The sequence below is a fragment of the Anopheles gambiae genome, chromosome X (genome assembly GCF_943734735.2).
Source record: "Anopheles gambiae chromosome X, idAnoGambNW_F1_1, whole genome shotgun sequence".
Lineage (NCBI taxonomy): Eukaryota > Metazoa > Arthropoda > Insecta > Diptera > Culicidae > Anopheles > Anopheles gambiae.
In genome coordinates this window covers 12,243,361-12,269,684 of record NC_064600.1, presented here as the reverse complement: position 1 = coordinate 12,269,684, position 26,324 = coordinate 12,243,361, and the positions used below count along the sequence as shown (strand labels likewise).

Here is a 26,324-nt window from a genome sequence, read left to right as displayed (position 1 = left end):
CCGGCAAAGACGTTCACGGTAACACGGGCACGGGCATCTGTCGTTGTGGCGGTACGGTTCCGACACACCGGCCCTCCCACACCCACTCGAATGTTAATTCTCGACAAGTAACAACTGTTTAAATTTAATTATCACACATCAAACGAAACGCCGGTACGTGTTCGTGCCGGTGTTTGTGATGGTTTGCTCTACGCTCCCTTCCTCCCGGGACGAACTCCCCAACGAGCAGCAACGCACGCAGGCTGACGGATTCAATCGTCTTGCCTGCATCGGATACCTCCATTGCCGGTGTTGTTGGTTGCCAGCTCAAGAAATGGTTGGTAATTTCCCACTGTCTTTAGCATACACTCTCCGCCCACCGCAGTGTTATCCTCCGTTACGACACGGGACACTTTGACACTCAACAGGTTTTGCACATTCCAAACACGTCACCGGTTCGAGCTGTTTGAACTGGGAAAGAAAGTACAAACTAGGAATGCGATACCGGTACGGTGGCAGCAGTGATCTGATGCCTTGTAGGCTTAGCAGGTAGGGGTGAATTGAAGTTGGTGCATTGGCATTGGCATTGGCCCTACTGGACGCTGGACAAAGGATTGAAGCTAAACGAAACCGACTCGGGTTGAAGCTTGAAACTTTAATTAAAATATCGAATTTATTAGGTATTCTTGAACAACTCCAGCAAGTCTGCTGGATGGTTGGAGTGTTTGATATTGCGTTAAGAACTTCTACCAAATAAGTTCAATATTGATTTTCATTGTTTGTTGTTAGTTACACGAATCTCCACTGTTCCTTTCAACACTCAGTAAGTCTACACACATAGAACATTGTAGCAGAATTATACTATTCTATTCTGAGAATAAATAAAAATTTTGAAAAGTTCCCAACACTTTTCATGATGTCTTAGTATCTTAGCGGACGGCGTGTGATGTGTATCGATAGTTAGCGATAGCTAGGCTCCGCCCGAGGGTCGTTAAAACTAGTGATGAGTACAGTTGGCAAAAATCCGATAATATAGGAACCGACTCCGGAAGGTAAGTCCACCCACCATTATCTGGCCTCGTTCGGAGTCGTCCAGAGTCGTCTGGAGTCGTCTGGAATCGTCCGGTATCGGTTGGAGTCGGAGTCGTCCGGAAACGGCCGGAGTGGCCTCTCGAAACAAAGGCCTGTATACGAAGTGCACGCGCAAAGTGAAAGCCAAAAACACACAACGAAATGAAATGTCTGATCACAAGCACATTGCACGGGACGGCTCCTGTTGACTCTGACCGATTCTGATACCAGTCGACCCCCATCAACTGTGGACGACTCCGAATGACTTCAACTCCGACTCCGGGCGACTCCAAACTCTCGACGACTCCGGACGATTCCGAACTCTGAATGACTCCAACTCCGGTCGACTCCGGCCAACTCCGGACGACTCAGACTCCGAACGACTCTGGACAACTTCGGGTGAATCCGCACTGTAGTAGGTTTGGAGATAGCTATGGTCGCCATATAGTATGTTCGGTTTTTGATACGGTCGCCATGTCATCTGATGAGCGTACAACGGTACAACTGATCAACGCGTACCATCGCGGTAGGTCAGTGTTTCGCTGACAAGTATCGAGGTTGAATAACACTTTGTTCGAAGCGGACTTTTCGACACTTGATCGTCCAGGCGATCATAGAAATCTTTAGGAGGTTTCCCTTACTGGAAACGTTGGAGTTTAGAGGCCTTACCTTGGGTAGGGGGACATAACTAAACTCTTTAAATGAGAAGTCGATAGATGTTGGATGGGCACAGTCCTATCCTGACAGTCTGAACGAATCTGACTTGCCACGGTCGGAATTGGTTTTATTTATACTCAATGGGTTTCATACATTTTGGTTTTGGAATGTGTTTTTGTCCTAATTAAAGGTTATTGATATGAGGTGCAATTCATACATTGTATTGGAGTGAGGTGTCTATCAATTTGTGTCTATGTTGCGCTTTTAGTGTTTTTACAAAGGTCCTGGAAAGTTTCAACTGTTCTAGCCAAGGAACGGGTGCGTTGGTCGATCTTTGCCTACTCAGCGCTTTTAGCGTTAAGTTGCTATGCGTTCTCTGTTTGTCCACTTTGCTGCAGTAACGCTTGAATTACTTATGTTGCGCGTTTCGGTTGTTTTCGATAAATGTGTCTCAATTGTTTTTTTCTATGAACGGTATGGTCTGGGTGTATTGCTATGGTGTGGATTGATTTGCTGATGTGTTATATTGAATGTGTTGCAATGGTGTGATTTGGCTTTCCGAAGTGTGTTACGATGTGTCTATAGCTGATAGTGTGTATTATAATAAGTTCTGTTTAGCAGATATGCTACAGGACGACTCTGGACGACTACGGACGACTCCGAACTCTCGACGACTCTGGACGACTCCGAACTCTGGATGACTCTGAATGACTCCAACTCCGGTCGACTCCGGCCAACTCCGGACGACTCAAACTCCGAACGACTCCGAACAACTTCGGGTGACTACGGACGACTCCGAACGACTTCAGACTCTGAACGACTCCGGACGACTCCGAACGACTTCGGACCACCCAGACGATTCTGACTCCGAACGGAACTAGTGGTTCGGATTTTGCCGGAGTCGAAATCGGACGACCAATTCCCGGAGTCGGGTCGGAGTCGTGGATGCGCTCCAAACAGCACATCACTAGTTAAAACCCCTAGCCACACTTCCCGCGCTCTTTCTATTCAAACACGTCCTGAATTTCTTTACAAGTTCCCTTTCTTCAACAGTCACTAATATCAGTTTACACACACATAACATTATAGCAGTATTATACTAGTCTATTCTGAAAATAAATTAAATTGTTGAACAGTTCCCAACACTCTTTACGATGTCTTAGTATCTTAACGGACGGCGTGAGATGTCCCGATAGTTATCGCTTGCTAGGTTCCGCCCGAGGGTCGTGAAAACCTCTACTCAATTCCCGCGCTCTTCCTACCCAAACACCTCCTGAATTTCTTTACAAGAATCTCCTACCCAAACACCTCCTGAATTTCTTTACAAAAATCTCCACTGTTCCCTTTCTGCAACACTCAGTAAGTCTGCACACACGGAACATTGTAGCAGTATTATACTAGTCTTTTCTGAAAATAAATTAAATTGTTGAAGAGTTCCCAACACTCTTCCAGATGTCTTAGTATCTTAACGGACGGCGTGTAATGTGTTCCAATAGTTGTCGCTTAGTTAGGTTCCGCCCTAGGGTCGTTAATACCTTAAGTCACTTTCTACTCAAACACCTCCTGAATTTCTTCGTCATCGCTCATCGTGGATATCGTGGCCGTCGTCGGACGCTTCACCTTCGTCACGTTCACGTACGGCTCCAGATTGACGCCCGTCTCCGCGACCAGCCGATCGAGCACGGCCTTGTCGAGCAGCTCCTGATGGTACCAGTCCGGCTTGCGCTGGGCCAGCTCGCGCACGTAGTACAGCGCCTCGGAGTGCTGACCGGTCGCGACCAGACACTCCACCAGCAGGGCCAGCAGATCCCAGACGCGCACGGGCGGCGCCGGTTCCTGCCGCTCCTCCAGCCGCACCTTGATCAGCTTGATCACGTTGCTGTACTCCTGCCGCTCCGTTGCGTCCTGCAGCTCGATCACGCGCCTCACCTCGGCCATCGCCAGCTGCAGCGCATCGAGGGCGGCCGGCTGCGATCCACCGGCCGCCCCGGGCGCAGCACGCGACAAGCTCTTTACCGCCTCCTGCAGCGCATTCAGCGCCTTGTCGTAGTCCCGGAACTCGTCAATCTCCGCCTGCGCACAGTTGGCGTAAAAGTTGGCGAGCTGGCTGTACGCCTGCCCCTTCGTGTAGAACGTGACGATGTTCTTCAGTATCTTCGCATCGCTCTGCCAGTTGAGGGCCTGCAGGTAGTTGGCCGCCATCACGTACACGTCCTTCTGGCGCGACATGCCGGCAAAGAAGATGATCTTGTCCGTGTCGCCCGACTTGAGCAGACTCTTCATCGCGCGCACCCGGTCGCCCGCCTGCGTAAACTTCTTCGTCGCCGCGTGGTAGTCGCCCTGCTCCTGCAGTATGTCGCCGAGGCGCAGCAGCAGCGCTGTGCGCTCTCCCTCCGCCAGGTCGTCCTTGCCGGGGGTGAGCAGCTCGGCAAGCGTTTCCGTCACCGGCACCCGGTGCTCGGCACAGACGGCCAGCGCACGGGCCAGCTGGCGGGCGTTCGCGAGCAGCTGCACCGCCTTGTACGGTTGCTCGATGCCGACGAAGAAGTCCGCACACCGGCCGACCAGGTCCGGGTCGGACGACGCGTCCAGCTCGGACGCGATCACCTGCAGCGACTCGGGCTGCTGCGACCGGAACGCCATCTCGACCGCCTTGTGCAGCATGCCGGCCCGGTGGTACAGCTCGACCGCCCGCCGATAGTCGCCCGACTCCTCGTAGTAGGCGGCGGCGGACGCTTTGTCCCGGGCCCGGGCCGTGCACGCGACCGTCCACAGGTCGTCCGGCAGCTCGTGCTCCTTGCAGATGCGCACCGCGTTGCCGTACGTTTGCGCGCGCGTGTAGAACTGGATCGCCTCCTGCAGCTTGCCGCTGTTCTCGTAGTACCGCCCGAGATGGTAGCAGGCGGCCCGGTCCCCGCTCGCCCGCGCTATCTCGTCCGCCCGGGCGACCTGCCCGATGAAGCAGAGGATGCGCACCTGCGAGAACCAGTCGCCCGACCGCTGGTAGATCTTGAACGCGCCCTCCATGTCGCCGCTGCTCTCGACGTACTGGGCCCACCAGCGCAGCAGCTCCGGGTCGGTCGTCGCCTGCATGTACTGCTTCAGCGCGCCCGGATCGTCCATCAGCAGCTGGCTGATGTTGTGCATCAGGCTGGTGGTGCGCTCGTAGTACTGGATCGCTTTCTGCGTCTTGCCGCACTCCTTCAGCCACTCCGCGTACCGGTGGTACGTGTTGCGCAGGTGCACCCGGTCGAAGTGTTCCGCCACCTCGAGCGCCTCCTCGAACCGCCCGGACGCCTGGTACAGCTTGTTGAGCAGATCGTACCGGCCGCACCGCTTGTACAGCGCTTCCGCCTCCTCCATCATGCCGAGCTCGATCGCCAGCACCGCAACGCGGGCCTCCTGCTCGAGCGTGGCGTCCTCGGTCGCACGGCGCAGCGCCCGCACCGACCGGGCACGCCGCAAATGCCCCAGGCACACCTTCGCCACATCCAGCCGGCCCGTCTGCACGCAGAGCCGGGCCAGATTCGCCCAAACCGTGTCCGAACGCAGCGACCGGATGCAGCTGAACGCCTGGTCCATGTTTTCCTGCGCCACGTTCAGGCTGAAGTTGAGCACCATTTCGCGCGTGGCCAGATCGCACGTGTCGAGCCCCTTGAAGTCGCGCAGCGACAGACGCGCGATCTCGTTGCGCCGCAGCACGATCAGGTGCGGCACGCACAGCCCGATCAGCTCGAGCTGCTCCCCCGGCGCACCGTTCGGGTCTAGCAGCTCCAGCTCGGCCAGTTCCGACTTTGGCGCGTCGACAAACAGCACGTGTATCTGGGACTCTGGCTGGAGCGTGCGAGACTGCTGTTGCTGCTGCTGCTGTCTCGGCAGGGGCTTCGTTTCGCACGCGAGCAGTCGGGCGTCTTCCGCGTCCCAGAAAAATGCCACCGGCAGACAGTGATGGCCATTCGGGGCGCTACTAGACGCTCCCTCCCCTTGGCCGTCCTTGAGCCAACGGGTCCGGCCGCTCGGTTCGGGGGTGTGGAATTCGCGCGCCGTTAGCACGTTGCTCTCCAGGTTCCACAGGTACAGCTTGCCGTCGGGCAGCAGCTGCTCGTTCGCGATGGTGATCGCCACGTACGTCCCGTTCGCGTTCGTGCGCGCCATAATGATTTCGCCAAACTTCTCGAACAGATCGTACGCACTTTTGGGCGGCTGCAGCAGGCGGATGTCGTGCCGCGACACATCGTACAGGCGGATGTAGCCGTGAAGGGTGAACACGGTTAGATACGGGCCGACTAAATCCACGCCGATCGGTTTGCCTGCAATAAAAGAAGAAGATTCACTTATGGTAAAATGATTTTATTGCGTGATTAGCGAGAATTAACGAAGAGTCTCGACTACAACGCGGTCTCGTAAGGACTTGCAACTGACTGCGATCTAAATTAGTCGTGGCTTTAACAACTCATTCGAGAGTCACATTACGATGAGTTTATAAGTAGGGGCAATTCATTGCAATGGGCAATTGCAACATTGGCTGTAAGCTAGCTCCAGGAGTCCGCAGTCCGCAGTAGTGATGTGCTTTTTGGAGCGCACTCACGTCTCCGATCCGACTCCGGCTGTTGTTAGTCCGATTCCAACTCCGGCAAAATCGGATATACCTGTTCCACCCGGAGTCGGAGTGGTTCGGAGTCATCCAGCGTCGATCTGAGTCTTTTGGGGTCAGATTCCGCCGGAGTTCACCATGTGGTATTTCAGGTATTTCATTTCATTGTGTTTTTTGTTTGTCTTTCGCTTTGCACGAGCACTTCGTATGCAGGTTTTTGTTTCGTAAGAGGACTCCGGCCGACTCTAGACGACTTTGATTCCAACTGATGACTCCGAACGACTCCAAAATACTGTTAACGACTCCGGACGACTCCGGATGACTCCGACTCGCAACGACTCCGACGACTTCGGACGAGTCCGGATGACTCCGGCTCTCAACGACTCCGGCCGTCTCTGACTGACTGTGAACGACTACGGACGACTACGGACGACTTCGACTCCAACTGATTCGGGATAACCCCGAACGACTCCGACGACTCCGAACGAACAACAAGTATCATATTTTCTATAAAAAAAATATTCAGATGGTTCGGTACATAATAGTTCTGCTCGCTGTGATATAACATCACAAAATGCGCGCTGTAGTGTAAAGTTTAATATTCTCGTCGTGCATTTCGAATATTTCATGCGATCTCATCCGCAGATCCTAACTCTTATGTATAAACAACCCATAACAAACCTTAAACAAAATAAAGCAGTCAACGGTACCTTGAACTGATCCACTAGATCGCAGCGATCAAAAAGTAATAACAAGACTGAGAATTTTGCACAGCCGGCTTACGCATATATACACTGTTTTCCGGGTCAGTTTCTAATGTGAACGGCATTATGTAACAATCACGTGAAGTTTTTCAACAGCCCAGCAGTCACAAATAATGTTAGCTGTTGAACAACTTCTTGAAAGATTTGAATAATGCTGTTCACATTGAAAACTGAGTCGGAAAACAATGTACAGTGAAATCTCTCTAAGATGTAATCAAGATGAAATGTTTCTTCAAGATGAACATTTTGATATGACATACATTTTATGTCTCTTCTAGATGAATAACTCCCTAAGGCGAATATCCTTTAAGCAACATATGCTATTTGGCAGCCGAAATCCGATTAGATGAATTTTAGGATGACTGTTCATACAAATATTGGTCAAAATCGGTTTTTGAACCGGAAAGAAAATCAATCGTGACAGACAGTCAACAACGACAATCACCCGCCCAACTCTCGGCGATGACTTAAAAATACGCTCACAAAATTGAAGCGCGAAGGCCAACAGATAAGAAATGTCCAGATACATAATTTAGAAAAATAATTTATAATAATGTATTGTGAACCAACTCCATTGAAACAACTAATTTTATGTTGTTTTTTTTTTAATTTCGTTTGAATGGTAATCCATTTCTCGCTACGGGGTTTAAGGTTGAGATCGAGTGGTTTGAATCGATTCTGAAATCGATAGAAGACGTGATTTTTTGCATAAATCACTATTACTTGAACCATGTCTAAGGATTCCTATTCGAAACAAAGTTAAGACGCAAAGAAATCCTGTTTTTTTCATTACTCGACATCGAGGCATCTTTCAAAAGGAATAAAGTCTGAATGGCTCAGCTCTTTTTTGATGATCAAATTTAAAACATGAAATCAAATTTAAAACATGAAACTCATTCAAACTAACTGCGTCAACGAGCAACTAATTGATTTCCAGTTTTGAAATGGTTTGCAACATTCGTTCAAAGGGTAACTTATTTTACATTTTACAATTAATGTGTCAAATCAGTACAATTTGCTCAAAGAACTGTCAAATTTAGAAAACCGCGTATCTCCGAATACGCGTATAAGGGGTACCGTGTATCTCGGGGGCTTACTGTACAGTTAATCCCCTCATAAAGGATTCAATCCGTCCCTATGACTCACTCGTTATGCGAGAGGCTCTTTTTCATACAATTTGTATGAAAAGTAAAATAATTGGATCCAGGTCAAGAAAAGTGCAGGTATATAAGGTTTATATGCATCACAACCATACGGAACACTTCCAAATGGCAACAATAGTGCATTGATCAATTTCTAGTAACAAAATTCTCGCCTTCACGAGCAAGTAGCTCAAGAATACATGCAAGAACACATTCATCAATACACCTCACAATTGTGCAACACACGCTTCTGAGCAAGGTACACTACACACTAAAAATCCACGTCCTGTCCACTTTCACGGCCTAAGCCAAAGAGAGCCTCCAATATTCTCAAATGAGAAGGAAGGAAATGGAACAATTAAACTGAAGAAACTACCTCATTTACTCTACCTGTCGATAAGCGCAGAAAAACTCTCCGCTCCATTATCTGATCTGAAAAGAGTTTTCTGGACATAGAGTGGACGAACCCACGGTCAGCTCCGGATGTTTCCGATTGTTGTAAAACTTCGTGAGTTTTGTACTGGCAGTGGACGTTAATGTGTCACCTTCTTTACACTTTTCATCCACACTTATACATTGCCCCTCATGGAAATAGCTTGATATTTAACGATTCTTAGTGTTGAAACTCTTGAAATTATTCCGAATTCTTACCGGGAACAAACATGAAATTGCTCGTTATGCGAGTAATATCATTAAGAGGGGTATTTGTAGAGCATTTAGATTTGCGTCGAAATGCATGAGCTGATCGTGAATGTCTGGGAGCAGGAGGAACTACCGGAGGAGTGGAAGCTGGGCGTTATTCCCCAGTTTAAAAAAAGGGCGATAGGCTGGATTGCTCGAATTTTCGAGCCATCACAGTCCTCAATGCCGTCTGCAAGATCCTGTCCCAGATCCTGTTCTACAGGCTTGCACCCCTTGCTTCGAATTTTGTCGGCAGCTATCAAGCTGGGTTTGTTGGAGGCAAATCCACTACCGACCTAATTTTAACTCTACGGCAGATCCTCCAGAAGTGCCGAGAGCGCCAGATCCCAACGCACCACCTGTTCATCGACTTCAAGGCGGCCTACGACACCGTAGACCGGAAGGAGCTATGGAGTATCATGCAACGGTACCACTTCCCTGGGAAGTGGCTGTTAGAGGCTGTTAGAGGCCCCCATGAACGGGGTGCAGAGCAAGGTGAGAGTATCGAACTTGACGTCGGAATCGTTCGAATCTCACAGGAGTCTGAGGCAAGGTGATTGACTCTCCTGTCTGCTCTTTAACATCACTCTGGAAGCTGTTATTCGAGGCGCGGGGCTAGACAACGACATCCTTGGCACGATCCTCTACCGATCTCTCCAATATCTAGGCTTCGCGGATGACATCGACATCATCGACAGGCCAACAGCGAAGGTACACCCCACTCAAACGCGAAGCAGCAAGAATTGGATTGAGAATCAATGCGACGAAGACGAAGTACCTGCTTGCCGGAGACTCAGACCATCCGGGAAGCAGTGTATTAGTTGACGGAGACAGTCTCGAGGTGGTAAAGGGAGAGAGAGAGAGAGTTATATTTGCTCATTATGCGAAAAACTCGTTATGAAGAGGTACTCTTTATGAGGGGTCCCACTGTAGTCTCACTACGACACTCACTCGCACACGCAGACCGCTGGAAAAGTTACAATCAAATGAGCTGTTAATGCACTCACCTTCGTTCGCGTTGAACACCAGCTCCTGCAGTATGATGCCGCTCAGCGAGTAAATCTTGACCTGCTCCGTGCCGAGCGCGACGATGCTCTGCTCGTACAGGTACACCGCACCGCATTCCACCGCGAAGCTGTCCACGTGCGACACGGCCAGCGCGTCCGGTTCCGCGCCAGCGTCGGGGCCCGCCCGCGTACCGCGCATCGTACCGGCCGGATCGATCCGATACACCGCCACCGTGCGCCCGTTCGTCACGACCAGGTGCAGCTCGTTCAGCGCGAGATGGATGATGGAGATGTCGGTGTGGAGCAGCGCCTCGCGCCCGTTCGCGTGCCGGATCAGCAGCTCGTTCGACTTCTTCTGCGTGGCCCACAGCTGGCGGGCGTGGGCGGACAGCAGCGACTGCTCCTTCAGTATGAACACGCTCGACAGGCAGTTGACCATCATGCAGGCCCGGTTCGCCTCGGTCGTGCCCCAGACCAGGCTCTTGATGGTGCCCCGCACCGGCGTCACGTTCGTGAGCTGCCACTGGTTCTCGGTGCCGGCGTACGACCGGCCGTACGAACCGGCCGCCCGGCGCCACGTGTACAGGTTGCCCTGGCTCGTGCCGGCACTGAGCGTTTGCGTGTCGGCACAGTACGCGACGCAGGTGAACACTTCCTGGGCGGCGGCGGCACCGGCTGCCCCGGTCACCGGGGGCCGATCGGTACCGGTCGCGGTCAGCTCCATCGACAGCACGTAGTTGTCATTCGTCTCGATGTCCCAGATGCGGACGGACAGGTCGCCGGTCAGGATCGCCAGTGCGCAGCCGGCCACCCACGTGATGGCGCTCTTCGAGCCGGACACCTTGCCGGACAGCTTCACCCGGTCCAGCTCGGCAATCTGCCCGTTCGTGTCGACCTCGTAGTGCCCGATCGTAATGTCCTCCATCAGTATTACGATCGAGTCCCTGTCGGAGCAACAGAAAATGGGGGTAGAGCAAACGAGTTAAACGGACGGGCTCGCAAACGAGGCTCAGCGCTCGCCAAGGCTTACTGTTTCGGGTGCCACAGTATCTGCATGATCGGGATGGTGTCGCCGCGCACTATCTCCGTGCACGTGCCGGTCTGGTTGATGTAGTACAGTATACCGGCCTGGGTGCACGCGTAAAAGCAGTAGTTGTCGTGGACGCTCGCGTGCGCCAGATTGCGTACCGCCGTCCGGGGCCGCCAGCTGGTCAGCTGATCCAGGGCCGCCTCATCGCCGGCCACCGCCGCCCTACAAAACAAGCACGCAATCAGTACACGGTTCGCCGGCCTCTTTACGCCCCAAGCACTTACCGCGCCAGGTTGGTCAGCTCCTTGCTGCTGGCGCTCTGGATCGATCGGCGAAACGTGATGTGCAGCAGCGGGTCGCGCAGATCGTGGTTAAACATCGTCAGAAACTGGGCCTGCCCGTCGAACCGCCAGCCGGTCAGCACACCCATCGCGTCCGCCGTGATCACCCGGCCGCCCTTCTCGCTGAACTCGAGCAGCATGATCGGCGACTTGTGCGGCCCGTTCACGCTGGCAAAGTCCCGCTTGCCCTCGAACCAGGCGTGAATCTCGCCGTTCTCCCACCCGGTCAGCAGTATCTTGCGCTCCGGGTGCCACGTCAGCACGGTCGCCTGCGACGTCGGATGCACCGGGAACGATACGTCGCGCAGCGGTATGCCCTGCAAGGAAGCAAGGATGATGTTAGTGCGGGCGTGTCGTGTCGCGGTCACAACCCGTTCCACCTACCGTGTCGTCGAAGATCGTGACCGAGCCGCCCCGCTCGTTGCTGTACGAGGCGACGGCAAAGATCGGTTCCACCGGGTGCCATGAGCTGACCGTACTGATCGCCTCACTGTCCAGAAACTGTACCTTGGTGTCGAAGTAAAGCGTCATGCTGGCCGAGCCACGTTCATTCACGCCCGGAACTGTGCACAGCCCTTTTTGGTTACGCCTTCCCGTGAAGCAGTGCCGCCCGCAAGCCACCTCTTTTGTTTTTTTTTTTCGGCGCGCGCCTGTCGGTGTGTGGGTTTTCACAGCGCAAAAAGCAAATTTTGTTTACGTTTCGGGCATAACAACCATCACCATGGTGACGCTTTGCCTTGCAAGGTCAGCTATCGGGAAGCCGCGCGTCAAGTGGCACCCCGCACACCTGTCAAATCGTTTGCTTTGCATGTGTGTGTGTGTGTGTTGTGCAGCAAGCTGCTGCTGCGGGCTTCACGCATACAACCATTCTCATTCACAATTTGGCTTCGTATAACAAGCAGCAAGATCGAGCATTACGAATCGGAACTAGAGATGGATACGCTAGAACGCACCCACTGTTCCAATACGATTTAGTGATGGGTTATCGGAATCGCACCAACGGATCAGAAGCGGAGCTGGCAGCCGTAACCGACTGGAATCGTTGGAGCCGACCGGAGCCGTTGTAACAGTTGGAAGAATTCCGAACCACCTAAAATCGCCTGTATAAACGATACAGTCTATTAAGGAATTGGGAGTTGATGAATCAAAATATGACATTTACTTTACTGAATAGTTTTTATTTTCAACAATAAAGGGGTTCACACTTTATCTTAAGACCATGGGACACCTTCCCGAATCTTTCTTAAACATTCTTAACCACCACTACGGCATGAATAAGTATCATGGATAAGTTCGTATCTCGAAAATAGGCGTTATCAAGTCAAAATCAAGAACACTAATTCTGCAGAATTTATGAACTCGTCCGGTGTCCCGCAAGGCAGTAATTTAGGACCTCCTCTATTTATTATATTTATTAATGATTTAATGTATTGTGTGCCGGCTGATACTGTTTTAATGTATTTTGACGGCATCAAACTTTTTTTACCGGTTAAGAGTCCTAGCGATTGCATCATCCTTCAAAATATTATAAATTGGTTTGGTACTTGGTGTCAAAAATGATCTATAGTTAGCCCTTGATAAATGTTTCATTATTACGTTTCATAGATTAAAAAAACGATCTAGTATAAATATTCGTTGTTATGCAGTGTATTAGATCGTCGCCAGGAAGTTTGTGATCTAGCTGTTAAAATACTAGACTCTAGTTTAAATTTCCGTTTACATATTGACAACACTGTTAACAAGGCATACAAGATGCTAGGTTTTATCTTTTGAAAAATCTGTGAATGGAATGATGTCTTATGTCTTAAGTCGTTGTTTACTGGTCTTGTGCGCTCGTGCGTGGAGTATTGCTCAATTCTTTGGTTCCCGAATTGCACTACGATGATTAACAGAATAGAGGGAATACAACGGAAGTTTACAAGGCTTGGTTTAAAATGCGACCACCTCAGAGTATTTGCAACCATGCCAAATTATCGCTCGCGTTGCCTTCTGCTTGGCCTACAGACGCTCGAACACCGTTTTAAGGTTAACCAATGTGTATTTGTAGCCAATATATTAAAAAACGAATTAGACGTCCCTTATTTACTAGAGAAGATCAATATCTACGCGCCATCGAGACCTCTTCGCTCTCGTAACTTACTTGTCGGCGAGAACAGGTGTACCTTATATGAAAACAATGAGCCGTCTAGCTATGACAAGGCAATTCAATACATGGTTCCATCACTTTGATTTTAATTTAACGACGAACGCATTTAAAGAAAAAAATTTATGTATCTTCAATTTCGGCAACACTGGATCAAGGGAGATTTTAGGGGAATAATTTAGGATTTAGGTGTAGGATAGGTTTTAAGTACTTAATTTGTCACAGCCTCAAGATTGCAAGACACATATGTTGGCAAATAAATAAATAAATAAATAAATAAATGATGCTTGAAAACGTTGATGATACCTGAATCCTTACTTACTTACTTATCCGGCGCTACAACCGCTTAGCGGTCTTGGCCTGCCTCAGGAGTGTCCAAAACCGCTCACGGTCTCGCGCCTTCGTCTGCCAGTCCGTTATCCCGGCCTTAATGGCGGACGCCTCCACGCCATCTTGCCACCTCAATTTGGGCCTACCACGCCTCCTCTGTCCTTGTGGACGGCCTAAAAAGACTTTACGGGCTGGGTCGTCCGTTTCCATGCGTATAACATGGCCAGCCCACCGGAGCCTGGCGAGCTTTATACGCTGCACGACAGTGAGGTCGCCGTACATCTCGTATAGCTCGTCATTATAGCGGCTCCTCCATTGTCCTTCCACACATACGGGGCCAAGTATCCTTCTGCGCATCTTCCTCTCGAACGCGGCTAAGAGGGTTTCGTCAGATTTGGACAGTGTCCATGGCTCAGAGGCGTATGTGAGTACTGGTACTATATAGGTACTATATAGTCCCAGCTTCGTCCGTCGCGACAGGTTCTTTGAGGTGAACTGCTTTTTTTTTGTTGGCGTAGATTCTGATTTTGGATTCTGATACCTGAATCCATCGGATGCAATACTGAATCTTTGGCATTCCTCGAACACAGTGTTCTACGCCCAAAACGTACGGTCTACATCCCCTGGGGTCATCAGTCTACTGGAAACGCCTTATTATGCTTTTTATATGCTTATCAAATAAAACAGTTTAAACAATGAGTGAATGCATATTTTTACAAATTAGATTTAAAAGTGTCTCAATGTCTTAAGAAAAAGTATGAAACCGAAGTATTTTTGTTTCAAAAGTGTTGTTAAAAAGTCGGTCTCATAGTACAGTCGTCAACTCGAACGACTTAACAACATGCCCGTCATGGGTTTAGGCCCCGAATGGACCGTGCCGCCATACGTACGACTGACTATCTTTCTATGGAGGGAAATCAATAAGTCACTGGAACCCAAGCCCACAAGTGGTACAGGTAGGCCTAGACCGACAACGGTTGTTGAGCCAAGAAGAAGAAGAAGAAGATTGTTAAAACACCTTCAGTGCAGTAAATGAAGCAGACATTTCTTAAACTCATCAACTCTATTATCGCTTATACCGGCGATTTGAAGCACTTGAGAGTACTTGTGAAGCACTTCAGAGGACACGGGTTCCGGTCGGTTACAACGGCTCCGGACGGCAGCTGACAGCTCCGACCGGCTTCGGCTACCGACTACCGGCGGCTCCGCGCGGCTCCGGACGGTTCCGAGTTTTAGAATGTTGCACCTACCTACCGGAACCACTTACGATTTTGGCGGAGTTATTCGGAAGCGACTCGGGATATTTGTTTAATTTACCCATCACTAGTACAAATCTGACCAGGGTGACTCCGGTTCCGACTCCAGAGAAATGTATTCGCCAGTACTTGCCGAATTGTCGGAATCGTTTGGAATAGTCAGAAGTCGTAGAAATCATCAGAATCACCAAAATCAGCTGAGTCGTCTAAATCGTTTGGAAATCGCCAGGCATATCCACAACTGTGAAAACTGTCAGTTTAATTATAGATAATTCATATTATGTATACGGGTCGATTACTACAATAACATCTTGCAATAATACCATGTGCTACATCGAACAATTACATAGATTTATCTAATACAGTAGTCTCCAACCTGTGGCCCTTGGATCACTAGTAAAACAGACGATGGTCTGCGTAAGAATTGATTTTTTAAAGAAAATCGGAGCATTGAAAACATAACTCTAGAAAATAATGTTCTTGCAGTGACCAGTTGCGCCAAAGATGCGTGCACATGGGAATTAAAACACGAGAATATACGTCAAATATTTCTCCTTACGATTCCGACGGTTCCGGACGGTTCCGATAGATCTGATTGAACCTACTCTCCGGAACTCTAATCACCCGAAACCAGCTCCACTTTTTCATTTTGATCCAACGGAACTAAAATTGATTTAAAAAACAGTACATCATTGTGAATAAATTATATGTAATTAATGCGAGTGAAAAATGACACAAGACAAATAATTCTGATATTCTGATGCTATAAGTATATAAAAAAACCAACAAGTTACACGATTTCACCAGACCAACTTGCAGCAGGCGAAACGCTGTTGATGATCGTCTGCTTTTTTGTGAGTGCGCTACACTCATCGAATCGGAATGTCTGACCCGCAGACGCAACGCTGGTATGGACCACTGGAACGGGTGATAAGCAAGCAGTCGCAGATGTGTATTTAGAACCCCTTTCGGAAGCGCATGCTAAAAAAATGCTCACAAACTAGAGCGTGGGTGATTAGAAGGCAGGAAGTAAGGCACTACTTCAAAGCCAATTCAGAAACACCAACGCGTGGACGTGTTGTTGTGCCCTTCCAGCACCTCCCAGTACCTGTAATGTGAACCTGTAGTGCTTAAGATGATGGAGTCGTTAGCGATACATCGGTGTGTAGTGTTACCGCTTGTGATATTGGTAATAGTGTTTGCTGCCGGGGGACAGGAAACATCCGAAAGCGCGAATTCGTTTACGGAGGATTCACTCAGCTCTGGCGAGGAAGATTCCACCACGTGGCAGTTACCTGAGCAAGAGTATCCGGATCTCGAACAGGCTGGCTCAACCGCAGAAAACAACGATCAACAGTCCGGCACAGTAACGGAGGACCTCGATCAAACGCCGTCAACAACTGCTTCCCCCGACCGACGACTGGAGCAGGCGAACGCTCGCTTTCAGGCTAACATTGGCCGGCTGAAGCGGAGCAACGATCGGCTCGACATCGTGTTTCTGATCGATGCCAGCTCGAGCGTCGGCCGGGCCAACTTCCACAGCGAGCTCCGGTTCGTGAAGAAGCTGCTCGCCGGCTTCGACGTGAGCGTGAACCGTACGCGCGTGGCGCTGGTCACGTTCAGCTCGCGCAAAAAGGTAATCCGTCACGTCGATCACATATCGCAGCCACTGCCCGGGAACGATAAATGCCTGCTGCTCAACTATCAGCTGCCGGGCATCGAGTACAGTGGGGGCGGCACCTACACCTACGGTGCGCTGTGGGAAGCGGAAGAGATCTTCGCCCGGGACAGCTACCCGGAGCGAATCATATTTCTCATTACGGACGGGTACTCGAACGGCCAGAGCCCGATACCGATCGCAGAGCGGCTGAAACAGAACGGAGTGCAGATCTTCTCGATCGGCATCGAGAGCGGTAACGAGGAGGAGTTGACCAGCATTGCCACGTCCGCCGAGCATCGCTATCTGCTCGGCAGCTTCGAGCAGTTCGAGTCGCTGGTCCGGCAAGCGCTCCATCTCGACTACCGCCATGGTCCCTCCGTGCCGTTGGCTAACGGGTCGCTCTGCGATCGGTTGTGTGACAGAGGGAAGGTAAGAGAGCACGGTTCGGAGTTGGTGGCCGGCTGCTGTGATGCACACGCTGTCTGTAGTTGCCTCACCACCTCCGGCCATTACCGTTGCATCTGCCGGCCGGGCTTTACCGGGTCGGGACTGCGCGGAGACTGTCATCCCTGCCCGAATGGGACCTACTGGACGGCCGGTAGTACCTGTGAGTCGTGTCCGCACGCACGCCACATCACACTGACGCTCGGTGCGACCTCCGAAAAGGAGTGCGTGTGTCCTCGCGGCTACCAGGAAAACGAGGATGGCCGCTGCGTTGCCATCACCTGTCCGGAGCTGCAGGCTCCTGAGAACGGATACTTCGTGATGGAGCCGAAGCCGTGCAGTCAGGTGCTGAATGCGGCTTGCGGTACGCGTTGCCGGCCGGGGTATGAGCTGACGGGGAGCAGCATTCGTCTGTGTCAGGAAAATGGCGAATGGTCCGGCACGGAAGCAAAGTGTACGAGTAAGTGTAGATCTGCTGCATGATGGTATAATCGCAAGAATTGGCTACTAATTAAAATCCCTACTTATCGGCTACATTGAATGCTCCAACGCTGCTCCGGAATTCGTCTACACCAGTGAAGAAGTGTCCACCGCTAAACATTCCGTACTACGGTATGGCCGTATGCAGCAATCCGGATCTCGACCTTCTGTATGACTACACGCCCCGAAACAAGTCGTTTCTGCAGAACTACAGCATGTCGGCGGAACGGTTCACCGAAGCGATGCCCATCGATACCGAGTGCTCGTTTACGTGCGGTCCTGGATTCTATCTGAAGGGTTCACACAACCGAAACTGTCTGCCCTTGTCCAAGTGGGACGGGTTACAGACAACCTGCAAGCGTAAGAAGCTAACTCTAAAACACTGATCGCTCACGCAGCCGCTGTTAACGTTAACGTTCATATTCTTTACTTCCTCTTTACTTCCTCCAAGAGATCCTATGCCCAGCGCTGCCCAAGGTCGCATTCGCCACGTACGATCCGACGGACTGTGCCGAGTCCAAGTCGGCCTTCGGTACCAACTGCACGCTGATATGCGACTTTGGCTTCGAGATGAAGGGCGGTCCCTCGACCAAGCAGTGTGGCGGCAAACGGACCGGCACGTGGAGCAAGCTGAAAACGCCCCGCTGCATCGATATCGCCCCACCGTACATCGAGTGTCCGGGCAACTACACCGTGCTGATGGACGACGACTTCCCGCACGCGCTGGTCCGCCGGCTCCAGCAACCGTACGTGTTCGACAACAGTGGCGACAACTTTACGTACTGGTCGAAGCCGGGCATTAAGGAGGACGGAATTCGGCTCGCCCTTGGCGATCACGAGTTTAGCTACATCGCGATGGATGCGTTCAAGAATAAGGCCCGCTGTAGCTTCACCGTCACAGTGATCGATCTAACGCCGCCCGTCTTCGAGCAGTGCCTGGATGGCCCGGTACACTACGTAAGTGACAGTGCCAACCGGCAGGAAACGTTCGTCCGCTGGGAGGAACCGCTGGTGTACGACAATTCCGGGCGTAACGTTACCGTCACGCAGAACGTAACCTTCGGCTATCTGCCGGCAGGGCGCCACGCCGTACGGTATCTGGCAGTGGACGCCTCCGGCAACGAAGCCGAGTGTGTGCTGAGGGTCGAGGTGAAGCAGTACACCTGCGATCACATACCGGAGCCGCGGAACGGCTACTCGATCTGTGCGTACAACGCCTCCCACGCTTGGTGCGAGATCGGCTGCAAGGAGGATTACATGTTTAGCCTGCAGCCGGAGGAAACCATCCGGCTGGTGTGCGATCGGGCCAACCCAACGTGGGGCGAGCAGCTGGAAGTGCCGGAATGCAGCAAGGTGATCGGCTCGTCCGGGGTGGAAAAGATCATCACCATCCGGCTGGACGACGAGATGGATCCCGGACTCTGCAACGATACGGATGCCATCAACGAGGTGTCGGAAGCGTTCAGCGATGGGCTGCGACAGGAGATGTGCGGCGACCAGGCGGACTGTACGCTGATGACGACCCTGCCGGCCTGTCCTGCCGGCAACGGGGGTGCGGACACCGCGGAGGACACTGCGGTACGGTACAGTATCGTAAAGCGTAGCGTTAATGCGCAGCCGTCTACTACGCCCGATCCGGGCCGGGCGAACGATCGGGCAATGGTTAAGATATTCGTGTACAAGCGCGTCTCCCAGGAACTTGGGCTGTGGCGTCCCGATGGCAAGCAGTCGGAAAATATAAAGGTAAGTTTACTTACAGGTCTATCAGCCAGGTCCTCTCTATCAATGTGGACGAGACCTACATTTGGATGGAGTTGTTCAATAATGAGAACGCTCTAGGCATGCCACCTACCTAGACTACATCTGAAAGGTTTCATAGGTCTTAGATGATGAAAACAAAATTTGATTAGCAGCATGGATAGAGCTTGATTTCATTTTACAAACCAAGCAATAGCAAAGGATTTGTAACTCCGAGGAGTACAACAAAATAAACGGCTCCCAAACCCATTCTAGGTCTAGGAACTATTGTCAAATCTTTGAAATAACCATTAACTGATGTATGCATGCCGCTTTTGGACATTATGTTCTACCTTTAATAGTTTCGCGGATTGATCTCGAAGCCATACTAATATTATTAGTACTGCTGAACCCATTTCCAAATTGGAATTAACTCCGTACTGATACAGGCCCTGAAACTGAGCCCAAAATAATACCCGTCCAAGTACTGATCCTGGAATTGGCACAGAACCCACAATGGACTGTTACCTGGCTCCGAACCCAAACCAGTACAGGAACTGATGCTAAAATGATCTTGGTCTATTCCGACCCTAGCATTGCTCCCAAATTCCCAATATCCTTAAAGTTCTCCCACTATAATTCTGGTTCAAAATAATGTAACTGGATTCATCTCAGCCATAGAAAGGAATAGGAACCTGTTTACTATAGTTGTTACAGCAGCATCTTCTGCTTATCCCACATTTAAACAGCGTATAAAAGAGGAGCTCGAGAAGATCAATGGAAAGAAGAAGCTGCGCCGTCGGCTTGGTGCTCTGAATTTGGACCTAAGCGTCCTAAAGCTGGACGAGAAGATACGCTGCGCGAACGGGAGCATTTCAAAGAAATTGGTTTGTGGTAAGTGGTGCCTGCTACTCCTTAGCACGCGCGATAATCTACTCCCCAACGGTTTTCTTTCAGTGCACTGCCCCCGGGGTACGTACCACAACTACACCACCAACAGCTGCCTGAGCTGCCCGATTGGGTCGTACAACGATCAAACGGGCCAGACCAGCTGCCAGCCATGCCCGGAGCATCATTCCACGCGCAAACTCAATGCCAAACACGCCCACGAATGTAAACCCCAGTGTCCGCCGGGGACGGTGGCAAGGTTGAAGCTGTTGAAGAAAACAAAACCCAATGGTGGAAACGTCAACGGTGCGGTGAAGTACCATAAGACGCTGATGCCGTTCTGTCGCCTGTGTGAGCCGGGACAGTACCAGGAGCAGTACAACCGGGCCCAGTGTCTAGCGTGCCCATCCAACCACAGTTCGCCTCGTGGATCGAAGTCAGCCGCCGACTGCTTCCCGATCGGCGGCCAGCTGTGCAACGGTACGGTCGGTAACGTGTGCGGAGTTGGTGGTCGGTGTGTGGTCGACCCTAGCTCACTGCTCGGCTATCAGTGCGTCTGTGACGAGAACTATGTTGGGGAACACTGCGAGATTGCGCTAAATCCGTGCGGCTCGGCACCCTGCTACAATGGGGGACGGTGCGTGAGCAACGGTAGTGCCGGGTTTGTCTGCCACTGTCAACCGCCTTATACTGGCGGTCCACTGTGTGAGTTTTACGTGGATCCGTGCCGGTCGGACCATTGCAAGAACGGTGGCAGCTGCGTGGAGGTAGACGGTCGTCCATTCTGCGAGTGCCCGTTGGGCTACGACGGGGAGCGGTGCGAGTGGCGCAAAGACTTCTGTACGCCCAATCCGTGCGAGTTCGAGGGTATGTGCGTTAACGTCGACGAGGGCTATAGTTGTGCCTGCCCGAGCGGTAAAACCGGACGTCGGTGCCATCTGGAACCGTGCGACTATCTGCCCTGCCCGGCGGGCTCAATGTGTCTGAACGGAGCAAACGATACGGCCGCTGGGAACGATAGGTTCACGGTGGCTCTGCAGACACAGCAGCTGCCATCCAACTCAGGCTCGCTGGCGTACTCGTACCGGTGTGTCTGTCCAGTCGGATTGCGGGGGACCAGCTGTGCCGAACTGGACAATCCGTGTGAAACGTCCAGGTACTGCCGGAACGGGGCGACCTGTGAACCGGCCAAACTGCGAGTCGTCGGAGCTAGTACGGCCGAAGATTATGATGACGAAAGCTACCGTAAGGTACGATGTCACTGCCCGCCGGAGTATCATGGTAGCAGATGTGAGCTGCTACTGTCGGCCGCCTTCGAGCTGGAGTTTCCTCGTACCGGGGTGCAGGCGTACGTCAAGCTGGTAGCAGACAGCAGCGATGCGACGGATCTGCGGGCGATCAGCATGTGCGGTTGGTACCGGACGGACGATGACTTCAACTACGGCACACTGTTGTCGTATGCAACGGCCACCGTCGACAATGCGTTCACACTGACCGACTACAGCGGGCTGGTACTGTACGTAAACGGTGCCCACGTCGTCACGAACGTCTCGTTGAACGATGGCGAATGGCACTTTGTATGCGTCAGCTGGACAAGTGCAGGTGGACGGTACGTGCTGTACGTCGACGGGGAACGGAGTGCATACGGGTCGAGTCTAAGCGAAGGTGCACCGATACAGTCGGGCGGTTTGTACGTGTTTGGCCAGGAACAGGATGTACTTGGTGGCGGATTCAGCGAGACGGAATCGTACCGAGGTCGCATGGCGTACGTAGACCTGTGGAAGCGCGAGCTTGAGCTGGAGGAGGTCGGTCGTCTCTACCGTACCTGCGCACCGTACAGCGGGGATCTGGTGCGATGGATAGATCTACGACTGCAGACGGTCGGACTGGTGCGCATCGTAGCGTCGAGCTTTTGCCGCGACTGTCCGCGGAATCATTCGCTACCGAATGGGTCAGTACGGTACGACGGTACGAGAGCTGTGTTCCAGTGTGACGAAGGCTACGAGCTGATCGGACCATCGTTTTCGGAATGTCTGCGCACGTCCCAGTGGACTGCGGGCGTACAGTTCTGCAAGCGTAAGTATGACGTGCCAATGGTCGGAATAGAGCGTTTTTTGTGATGGGGGAAATGAACTTTTCATGAGAAATAGATACCGGCTATCTCCTTGGTTTGCTGGAATTCTAGAGAGTAGGTCTGGAATCAGTTTTCGGAATTACAGTCGGCTCCGGCAACGGTCCCGGATATGTTTTCCATGTTTGAATCTGAATTTTTCGAGTATTTCAAGATTTCAGAATCGATTCAGAATACAGCGGCTACAGAATCGCTTCCCAAATCGGTTCGATCCAGAACCAGTTTACAATTGGTTCCAGTATCTATTCCTGAGTCGGAGTGGATACCAGAATTAATTCCAGAATCGATTCCAGAAACGGTTCGGTAATCGCTTCTAGAATACATTCCAAAATCTATTCTCTTCCAGAATCTATTCCAGAATCTATTCTAGAACCGATTTCAGAAATGGTTGCAAAATTGATTTGCAGAATTTATTTCAAAATCGGATCCATAATGTATTCCAGAATCGATTCCAATAATTAGAATCGGTTCCAAAATCTATTCTGACACAGAATCGATGCCCGAATCGATTCTAGAAATGGTTCCAACATTGATTTCAGAATCGATTGCAGAACCTATTCCAAAATCGTTTCCAGAATCTGTTCAAGAATCGATTCTCGAAAATGTTCCAGAATCGGCTACAAACTCGATTTCAGAATCAATTCCAAAATCCTTTCCAGAAATGGTTTCAGAATCGATTCCAGGAACGGTTCCTGGATCGATCCTAAAATTGGTTCCTGAATCAATCCCAGATTTGGTTCTATCGGTCCTGGAAACAGTTCCAGGAGCCAAAATCGGCTCCGGAAACGATTTCAGAATTTATTCCAGATTAGGTTCCAGCATCAGTTCCAGAATCAGAATAGATTCCAGAAAGCCATCGGAACCGGAACTAGATTGTTGTCACTCTAACACGGGAATTATCATCCACTCGCAGTAACACGCTGCGGTACCATCGGTGCTCCATTGAACGGTCAGGTCCTACTAACGAAGACCAGCTTCGGAGGCGAGGCTCGGTTTAGCTGCGACGATGGATTCCTCATTGCCGGCGCGGAGCTTCTGCATTGCACTGCCCGCGGTACCTGGTCTGGGCCGCCGCCCGACTGCATAAGCATCGTCAAATGTCCGCCGCTGGTGCTGGAAGCGCACGATGGCCGCGCACCTGTCATCTACGCAACCGAACGGGGCGTCATTCAGCAGCACCTGGACAGCTACGATGTGGGCGTGCTGGCGGAAGTACGCTGCCTGCCTGAGTACGCCCTAACCGAGGACAATCTGCTCACCTGCCTCGAGAGCGGCCAGTGGGATCTACCGCTGCCCGAGTGTGTGCCGATTCCTCCCACGACCACGCCGGAACCGAGCCGGGATACCCAACCGGCCCTCATCATACGCGTCAACCGTCGACCGGATGTGCATTTCTGGAAGCAGCTGCGCGACTACCTGTTCCATGGCTGTACGCCACCGGCCGTACCGGGCCGGGGGCTCTCGCTGTTCTGCTACTCCGCAACCGGCACGATCGCCGGCAACAACTGGACGGATTTGAGCGGGTTCTCGCTGCAGCGCGATGCGCCTCGCCTCACCAACATCGACGTCCGGCTGCTCGGCTTTCTGATGCGCACGGTCAAGCCGAACCTCAACCGGGTGGTACCGCAAAACCTGCTGCACTTCATACTGTATGGCTCGGTGGACCCGATCGCACCGGAGATGCGCTACCCGGGCCACATCGAGAACGCGTACCGGTTCGTGATCTGCCAGTTTATCGACGTGATCCTGATGGACCGGGAGCTCAACTACGACGACGAGCTGGTGGTGGACATCGGGCAGGAGGAGAACACCAACACCAAGATCAAGCATCTGCTCAAGAACGTGGCCCATGCCGTGTATCCGCAGTACCAGCGGCTGCTGGAGGAGCGGAGCGCGCGCGAATCGGCCGCACTGAAAAAGATTATCGAGCTGGCGGATAGGGTACCGGGGAGTACCTCCACGACCACGACGACGACGACAACAACTGCCGCTCCGCCGAAGCGATGCCCGCTGAGCCATCTGCCCAGCCCGCCGATCGACAGCCACGTGGCGATGGTTGCGCTGGCCACCCTGCACCGTCCTGCCGGCGAGTGGCGCCTCGAGCAGCTGCTATCGAGCGGCCAGCTGGCCGATCCGGGCGATCGCATCCAGTTCGGTTGCGATGCGGGCTTCAGCATGCGCGGCTCGGCCGTGACCGTGTGCGGTGCGGACGGGCGCTGGACCATGGTGGAAGGCTTCTGCGAGGGTGCCGTATGCGAGCATCCACCGACCCGGGCTAACATGCTGATTGCGCCCGGCTCGCGGGACAAGCAGTACTACGTGGACGACGAGATCGAGTATCGGTGCGAGCCGGGCTACACGATCAAGGGCCATCCGATCGTCAAGTGTCTGCCGAACGGCCGCTGGACCCCGATGGTGGCGCGCTGTACACGTAGGTTTTTGATCTGATAGCAGGAGGGACAAGAGATCGGGCCTTTCATAACGCTTGCGAGGGATTTCTCGCTCGTCTTTCTCCTCTTTCTCTTGCAGGCATCTCCTGTGGACGACCGAAGAATCTGCCGATGGCCTACATACTGGCGGGCAGCTCGTTCCTGTACGGTGACTCGCTGAAGGTTCGCTGCCGGCAGAGCAGTATCGACATCACCTGCCAGTCCACGGGCCAGTGGACATCGTTCGATCAGTGCTTCCAGACTGCTGCCGTTCCCGTAGGTCGTTAGCATCCGGGTACAATGCGTAAGAAGCAAACGAGATGATTAACTGTTACAAAAGGCTCGTAACGAACCTTGTAGATTCTTTGAACCTACTTCAACGGGATATTTAAAAATAAATCTTTTTCCTGATTAGACGTTTAACTATTGTCGTACAGATTACTAAAATGAGTGTGGAGTTGTATGTTCATGAACACAAACTTAAGTTTGCTTTAATACACAATTCTTCATAATCATAGACACACAATTTTTGATAATCATCATAAGACATTGACTGGTGTTCGAAACGCCTGAAGTTGTGGATTTGTGTATGATAAATCGTGTTTAAAGCGTTAAAATTTCTATAGTACGTAAATTGGAATTGGGTCTTCTATCGATAAATAATTGCGTGTAGTACAAAGTGGAAGTGCTACTTCGAAGGATGCCTGAGGCAGAAGAGGCTAGCGCAAGTGGCAGAACAAGGCAACAACTACAGCTGCAGCACAGTACTAACGCCCGCGACTGCAATGATGCAGACAACGAGAAACCCCCGCCATCTTTGGATGAGATTGCCAGCGGCATGAAGCAACTTAAGAGCAATAAGTCTGCTGGCTCTCATGGTCTGGCGGCCGAGCTTTTCATCATAGAGCCGGAGAGGGTTACCGTCGAAATGCATCAGCTGATCGTGCGAATCTGGCAGCAGGAGGAACTACCGGAGGAGTCATTCACTCAGTCTACAAAAAGGGCGACAGGCTGGAATGCTCGAATTTTCGAGATTTTGTTCTGCAGATTTGCACCACTTGCTACAAATTTTGTCGGCAGGTGCCTAGCTGGGTTTGTTGGAGGCAAATACACTACCGACCTAATTTTTACTCTTCGTTAGATGCTCCAGAAGTGCCGAGATTCTTACGCACCGTCTGTTCGTCAACTTCAAGTTGGCCTACGACACCATAGACCGGAGTGAGCTATGAAACATCATCCAGGAACTTCCCTGTGAAGTTGATACGGCTGTTAGAGGCCTCCATGAACGGGGTGCAGAGCAAGGTGAGAGTGCCGAACTTGATGTCGGAATCATTCGAATCTCTCAGGGGTCTGAGACACTGGTGATGGACTCTTCTGTCTGCTGTTAAGCATCGCCGTGAAAAGTGTCATTCGAAGCGCGAAGGCTAGACGACGACATCTGTGGCACGATCCGATCTCTCCATTTTCTTGGCTTCGCCGATGACATTGACATCATCGGCAGGACAACAACGAAGGTGTGTGAGACGTACACCTGACTCTACACGGGAAGCGGCACGAATT

At 51.7% G+C, this 26,324-nt stretch overlaps 2 protein-coding genes across 3 annotated transcripts; one reads left to right on the top strand and one right to left on the bottom strand.

Annotated features, from left to right (window-relative positions):
- Positions 1 to 1,769: 1,769 nt before the first annotated feature.
- On the bottom strand, positions 1,770 to 15,408 carry LOC1272408 (intraflagellar transport protein 140 homolog). 2 transcript variants are annotated; one of them, XR_009767145.1, is made up of 6 exons: positions 11,651 to 15,408; positions 11,210 to 11,583; positions 10,926 to 11,147; positions 9,896 to 10,839; positions 3,016 to 6,017; positions 1,770 to 2,977 (listed from the first exon to the last, which is right to left on the bottom strand). XR_009767145.1 is itself a non-coding variant. In XM_311215.5 (5 exons), the coding sequence occupies exons 1-5, from the start codon at positions 11,795 to 11,797 to the stop codon at positions 3,256 to 3,258; spliced, it is 4,449 nt and encodes a 1,482-aa protein (XP_311215.4). In that variant the 5' UTR covers positions 11,798 to 15,408; the 3' UTR covers positions 1,770 to 3,255. The 2 variants fall into 2 exon arrangements, 1 of the variants encoding a protein (XP_311215.4); XM_311215.5 differs by having other exon boundaries at positions 1,770 to 6,017.
- Positions 15,409 to 16,130: 722 nt separating this feature from the next.
- LOC1272275 (sushi, von Willebrand factor type A, EGF and pentraxin domain-containing protein 1) lies at positions 16,131 to 25,187 on the top strand. Its single transcript, XM_311214.6, has 7 exons — positions 16,131 to 17,559; positions 17,676 to 17,939; positions 18,031 to 19,322; positions 20,066 to 20,210; positions 20,274 to 22,280; positions 23,249 to 24,766; positions 24,865 to 25,187. The coding sequence occupies exons 1-7, from the start codon at positions 16,131 to 16,133 to the stop codon at positions 25,050 to 25,052; spliced, it is 6,843 nt and encodes a 2,280-aa protein (XP_311214.6). The 3' UTR covers positions 25,053 to 25,187.
- Positions 25,188 to 26,324: the final 1,137 nt, after the last annotated feature.